The 7,756-nt window shown below is 35.4% G+C and overlaps 1 protein-coding gene across 1 annotated transcript in view; it reads right to left on the bottom strand.

Annotated features, from left to right (window-relative positions):
* Nucleotides 1-7,756, bottom strand: part of LOC106473758 (OTU domain-containing protein 5-B-like) — a 38,738-nt gene that overhangs the window by 15,109 nt on the left and 15,873 nt on the right. The window contains exon 4 of the mRNA XM_013934438.2: nucleotides 2,331-2,487. Within this exon, the coding sequence (XP_013789892.1) occupies nucleotides 2,331-2,487 (157 nt within the window). The remainder of the gene's footprint in view (nucleotides 1-2,330; nucleotides 2,488-7,756) is intronic.

Here is a 7,756-nt window from a genome sequence, read left to right as displayed (position 1 = left end):
AGCCACCTAACCCTTCCATTTATCACACATTACATTCCCTCACATCTAGCCACTTCTCCCTTCCATTTATCACACATTACATTCCCTCACATCTAGCCACCTAACCCTTCCATTTATCACACATTACATTCCCTCACATCTAGCCACTTCTCCCTTTCATTTATCACACATTGCAATAAAAAATACTTTCATCATTATATGTTGCCCTCCATTAAATATAATATCCAACTCTCCCCCTGTTCCCTTTCATTTTAACAAAATCTTAATGAAGATACGTTTAACTTATCATGTATTGTCCTTCCCAAAACCTAGCCAGCATTTCTGCATAATTTATCTAAACTAAGTTCTTCAAATTATCTCATTAAAAAAACTCCATTTCCAAGTATGTTATCATGCATTCCCAGACTGATAACAACCAAAAATAACTTCCACTGTGTCCTCATGAACAATACTAACCCACTATGACTTCCACTGTGTCCGCATGAAAAATACTAACCCACTACGACTTCCACTGTGTCCTCATGAACAATACAAAACCAACAGTGACCTCCACTGTGTTCTCATGAGTAATACAAACCCACACTGACCTCTATTGTGTTCTTATGTTTGATACCAACCCACTGTGTTTGTGTGAGTAATACAAATCCATGGTGACCTATATTGTGTTTTCATGAGTGATACCAACCCACAGTGAGCTCCACTGTGTTCTCATGAACAATACAAAACCAATGGTGGCTTCCACTGTGTTATCATGAGTGATACCAACACACAGTGACCTCCAGTGTGTTCTCATGAATGATACCAACCCATAGTGACCTCCAGTGTGTTCTCATGAGTGATACAAGCCATGGTGACCTCCAGGGTGTTCTCATGAGTGATACAAGCCATGGTGACCTCCAGGGTGTTATCATGAGTGATAACAAGCCATGGTGACCTCCAGTGTGTTATCATGAGAGATACCAAGCCATGGTGACCTCCAGTGTGTTATCATGAGTGATACCAAGCCACGGTGACCTACAATGTGTTCTCATGAACAATACCAACCCACAGTGACCTATAATGTGTTCTCATGAACAATACCAACCCATGGTGACCTACATTTTGTTATCATGAGTGATACCAACCCATGGTGACCTATGTTGTGTTATCATGAGTGATACCAATTCACAGTGACCTATATTGTGTTCTCATGAGTGATACCAGCCCATGGTGACCTCCACTGTGATTTTCAGGAGTGATACCAAGCCAGGGTGACCTACAATGTGTTCTCATGAACAATACCAACCCACAGTGACCTACAATGTGTTCTCATGAACAATACCAACCCACAGTGACCTATAATGTGTTCTCATGAACAATACCAACCCATGGTGACCTACATTTTGTTATCATGAGTGATACCAACCCATGGTGACCCATATTGTGTTATCATGAGTGATACCAATCCACAGTGACCTATATTGTGTTCTCATGAGTGATACCAGCCCATGGTGACCTCCACTGTGTTTTCAGGAGTGATACCAACCTACTGTGACCACCACTGTGTTCTAATGAGTGATACCAACCTATGGTGACCTCCACTGTGTTCTAATGAGTAATACCAAGCCATGGTGACCTCCATTGTGTTCTCATGAGTGATACCAACCCTTGGTGACCTCCATTGTGTTCTCATGAGTGATACCAACCCTTGGTGACCTCCACTGTGTTCTCATGAGTGATACCAGCCCATGGTGACCTCCATTGTGTTTTCAGGAGTGATACCAACCTACTGTGACCACCACTGTGTTCTCATGAGTGATACCAACCCATGGTGTTCTTCATTGTGGCTACAATTTCTTTGATGTTACTATCTTCATAATCAAATAACACAAATATACAATACTAAGTCAGTACATAAACAAGATAATCAAATCACTCATTACTGATCTTCAGCTGTCTTAGTATTAGAATATTTTAATATATCTAATCTTTATTATTAAAATAAATAATTTTGGGAGAAAAATTAAAAGAACCATTATCCTTTTGCAGCATTATCATTTGTCAAAGAATAAACAAACAAATATTAACAATAAAGAAAAAATGTTTGATGTCTGTTGTAATTCCTTCACATTCAAACCTCTCTTTTGAAGAAGTTGTGAATAAGAAAATGATAATCAGACAAAGATTAGTCATAGTTTAACCAAATATAACAAACTAATCGTTGAAGTTCAATATACACACATCATCATAAAAATTGCAAAATGACAGATGCTGTTAAAAAGAAGAAGAACAAAAAAAGAGACTGAATTTCTCATTATTCTCAAGTAAGGAGTAAAGAAACAAGAAAATACCAATGCTATAATGGTAAACTTCAATGGGTCTATTAAAAATTTCGGACAATGCCTGCATCTCAACATGATTTCCATGAATGTGGTCACAACGCTTTCTTTCGATGTACTTTTCAAAATCTTCTGTCACATACTGAGAATAATGGTCAGCATTTTTTGCCTGTGAGAACAAATTTAACAGCATTAGAACCTGAAAATAACAATAAAGAAAAAGTAAATGCCAAAACTTTCCATCTTGACAGATATGCACACAAGCGAGGCTGATTAAAAGAAATTAGCAGCTAATCATTCCTAACTACTCCTATAATTTGAGGGACATTATACTTACCAATTAATCGAATGTAACTGATTAGAAGGGCTGTGAAGTAACTGACTGGTGAGGATCAAAAAGTGACTGGTCGTATTCAGGAATGCCAAGTATTTAATGTACGTGTGGTATAGAAACAAAGATGTGGCTGCATACCGAGTAGTCTTTTGATTACGCTCACAGGTGCACGTGTGTGTGTGAGGGGAGGGGGGTATGACAGGAGTGATCACATTCCCTAACTTCTTGCACACATATTAAAAAATAAATAACAGGTGTAAAAACAGGATCATACACCCTCAAAATATACCAATTGCAGTGAAAATAACAACATTTTTCCAAGGGAGCATACAAACATCTGGGAAAAATTCATGGAATGTGGATACTGAATGTAAAAAATGACAAAAGAACTCTGATAGTGATAGAACCTAATGGAGAATGATCATCATCTGATGTAAAAGGATATATGTGGCAATAATGCAATATATATATTTGTAATTTCTGTGTATGTATAATATACACACACACAGATATTACAAAAGCAGGAATTCAGCAAACCGATATGGCAAATATGACAACATCCAAGTCCTAATATTCTGGTACCAATATCATTTATTACCACTTCACATTATAACTCTACCAAGGACAAACAAAGCAATATTGGATATTACCACTTCAAATTATAACTCTACCAAGGACAAACAAAGCAATATCGGATATTATCACTTCAAATTTTAACTCTACCAAGGACAAACAAAGCAATATTGGATATTACCACTTCAAATTATAACTCTACCAAGGACAAACAAAGCAATATCGGATATTACCACTTCAAATTATAACTCTACCAAGGACAAACAAACCAATATCAGATATTATCACTTCAAATTATAACTCTACCAAGGACAAACAAACCAATATCGGATATTATCACTTCAAATTATAACTCTACCAAGGACAAACAAAGCAATATTGGATATTACCACTTCAAATTATAACTCTACCAAGGACAAACAAAGCAATATCGGATATTATCACTTCAAATTATAACTCTACCAAGGACAAACAAACCAATATCGGATATCATCACTTCAAATTATAACTCTACCAAGGACAAACAAAACAATATCAGATATTACCACTTCAGATTATAACTCTACCAAGGACAAACAAACCAATATCGGATATTACTACTTCAAATTATAACTCTACCAAGGACAAACAAAGCAAAAGAAATTATGGTCCTGGTCTGCATCTAGCCATCAGCAATATCATTACAGACAATTATAAATCAAACTGAAGTTCATTGCTTCACTGACAGAAAAGTACCCTGTGAGCAAGATGGTAAAAAAAAACATCCCGTGAGCAAGATGATATAAAAAAACACCCTGTGAGTAAGATGGTATAAAAAAGTACCCTGTGAACAAGATGGTATAAAAAGTACCCTGTGAGCAAGATCTTATAAAAAGTACCATGTGAACAAGATGGTATTAAAAGTACCATGTAAGCAAGATGGTATAAAAAGTACCATGTGAACAAGGTGGTATAAAAAAGTACCCTGTGAGCAAGATGGTATAAAAAGTACCCTGTGAGCAAGATGGTATAAAAAACACCCTGTGAGCAAGATGATATAAAAAACACCCTGTGAGCAAGATGATATAAAAAACACCCTGTGAGCAAGATGGTATAAAAAGTACCCTGTGAGCAAGATGGTATAAAAAAATACCCTGTGAGCAAGATGGTATAAAAAATACCCTGTGAGCAAGATGGTATAAAAAACACCCTGTGAGCAAGATGGTATAAAAAGTACCCTGTGAGCAAGATGGTATAAAAACTACCATGTGAGCAAGATGATATAAAAAACACCCTGTGAGCAAGATGGTATAAAAAGTCCCATGTGAGCAAGAGGATATAAAAAACACCCTGTGAGCAAGATGATATCAGATTGGAATCTCAAAGAAAAAAATTAAAAGAAAGTTTCAGAGGCATTTATCATTGGATGACTAGATAACCACAATACCATTCACAAATCCGAGGATAAAGTAAGAACACACCCTTGAAAGAATATTGTGGAAACTAAAGTGATACAAAAAGGGTATCAAAATTCTTTATATCACTGGCATATAGAGCTCAAAATGCTGCAAGAAACCATTGAGTCCATAGGATTAACATTACCAGACTTCATAAACACACTTGTTACATCATTGATATTTTGAGCTCAATTATGCTGTCTGAAATCATCGAGTCCATAGGATTTACATTATCAGACCCGATAAATGGACTTGTTACATCACTGGTATATCAAGCTCAAAATGCTGCATGAAATGATTGAGTCCATAAGATTAACATTATTGACTTTAGTAAAATATTCACAACAAACTTAAATCTCATAATCAAACACAATTTGGTATTTTTTACTGCCACATTATTCTTATAGTAACTGTACAAATAAAATCTTAACATCCAATACAAAGAAAAATTGCCTTTTAATCTTATTCATCATTATATATTTTTCAATAACGTTTAGATCTTTCATCTGCATTTAGCTTTGATTCAACACTACAACAACCGTAATGTTTCTTGTAGTGCCAAAATGTTCTGTCTCATTTTATGGAATTCACCACATGGCAATTTGACTTAGATGCAACACCATCTAGCTTCAAAGCTATAATACCCGAAGACGAGGACCTTGTGGCAAGAAAAACATCATGGACAAACCAATGTAACATAGAAAACATTCAAATGTTACTATTCTTAGTAAGTAATAAATGAGAATATTAAATATTATGATGTTTTTATGTTTTGTTTTAAAATATAAGATCCCAATTTTTTACCCAGGGACTAAATTTGTTTAAAGTGACTGGTTCCCTGGGTAAAAAAAAAATTGAAGTCAATAGCCCCAAGGCCAAAATTTTGGGCATTACATCTAATTATTGTAAGAGCATTTTCTATGCTTCCATGTTCAACTGCTTAAAATAAAAGAAAACATGTTATAACACTAAAATGAAACAAAAACAGAAACTGAATGTGTTTATATTCATTTGTTTGCTGCCTCATTGTTCATTTATACCCAGAAAATGTTTTTTTTTATGCATTCCCTGCATTAATAAGAATTTTTGTGGATTGTTATTCATTAATATTTCTGTCCCAAACATACTATCTCCCCTCCCTTCTCCCACCAACTTATGCCGAGGATGTAAGACTGTATTGGCCTTGATACATGTGGACATTAAATTAGCAAATTTGTCTTGCAGCTAACTACACCTCAAAAAGTGTTCACTGTGAAGACTTGTGTAAAAACTATGATATACAAGTGAGGTATAAAGAAAATTATTGATTCTCAGAACAGTATTATTCACAACCTTATTAAGAACTGGTAGTGTAAAGTCAATTAGAATGGAGCACACACAGTGGTTACATTATTGAATGACCTCATAAACGACGTACTCAAGAACATAAAGAAACACTTTCAAAATACGAGTGTAAAGTCAATTAGAATGGAGCACACACAGTGGTTACATTATTGAATGACCTCATAAACGACGTACTCAAGAACATGAAGAAACACTTTCAAAATACGAGTGTAAAGTCAATTAGAATGGAGCACACACAGTGGTTACATTATTGAATGACCTCATAAACGACGTACTCAAGAACGTAAAGAAACACTTTCAAAATACGATATAAGACTGTAACAATTTTGATGATAAAATATGCAAAGTTTTGCCTAAAATGAAAAATAACTAGAGGGACAGTTTGTTAATAGATTCACCATTTGTTACGCGTCCATTATTCTTCTTATTCCTTTTGTTAGATTTATATTATTCTATTACTCTTCAAGTCTTGTACCTTACCATGTCTCAACATATCGTCACCATTACCACTATTACTAATAACTTCATAACTACACTGAAATTGTACAATGATTGTATTCTCTCTCTTTAATACACTAAGTTCTTTTGTAGGTTGAAAGATGTGATCTTAGCGACCGGCACTGTCATCGTAGCACTGAGACGTGGAAGAATGAGGAAGATCATTGCTCTACCTGTTGGTGTTCTCTCAAGTCTATATAAAAAGAGAGGGAGTATTTTTATTGGGTCAGGTGCGAATGGTGCCTAACCCATAAAATATCTGCAACATGTAGTCTGAAGCACTGTGTGTTAGAGCATATTTCAAACCTAACTGTTTTTACATTTAGACCACTGGTTAATAAACTGAGGTCTTGCATATTATTTTGTAGTAAATGTTGAAAAGCCAATTTTATTAACAATCTTGTTAATGGTATGTCAATGTTCAGCTGAGCAACCAAACCATGCTAAGTGATGTGGTCCGACGCACCACCAGAAATTTGTTTTGAATTCCTCTGACATCCACTTGCTGCTTCTGGTTAATGTCTGCTGAAAATTCAATTTGCTTTCCATTTTTGCTAGCAACCAGTACTGAACAGTAGCATTCTACTTACAAGCTATAGTCACGACCCTTTAGCGCAAGCTGGTCCTGATTTAATTAACTCTTTTCATTAGGGCTCGGTCATTATGACTAACCTTGTAACTACCAGGAAACCATCAAAATATTCATGCTAAAACTTGTAATGTGGTGTGTATCTTCACAAAATTTGGAAGGCTTTCAGAAAACACTAAAAGTCTTTTTGACACAAAAAATCAGATTTTTCAATTAAGTAACTTTACTGAAGATTTGTTTACAAACATATGCAGTGCATGGCACGCTAACATTAAAAATACTTCTATTCACCATACAGTTTTCAAATTTCATTTGTATAACCTCTAAAGCCTCCAAAATTAATACAGTAGAGCCTTGACATTAAGGGCACCCTTTCGACTGTGTCCAAATGCCCTCTATAGCAAAGTGTCTTAATATCAGAAATTAGCCACGCAAAGCTGGATTCCATATTGACCATACTAAATTTCTGAATTGGCATTTAGTATTTGCATAGAGAATCCATTTTTCATCACCGGTGACAATTCTGTCCAAAAATGGTTCACACGCATTATGTGCCAGAAGAGACAAAGCAACGTTCACACGTTGGAAATGATGATCATCGGATAGTTCGTGAGGCACCCAAACACCTTCTTTATGGAGTTTTTCCATATTCCTTAGATGTTTA

This window comes from Limulus polyphemus, unplaced genomic scaffold, assembly GCF_000517525.1.
Source record: "Limulus polyphemus unplaced genomic scaffold, Limulus_polyphemus-2.1.2 Scaffold6483, whole genome shotgun sequence".
Lineage (NCBI taxonomy): Eukaryota > Metazoa > Arthropoda > Merostomata > Xiphosura > Limulidae > Limulus > Limulus polyphemus.
Note: the sequence above shows the minus strand (reverse complement) of the source record. Positions and strands in the feature narration are given on the sequence as shown.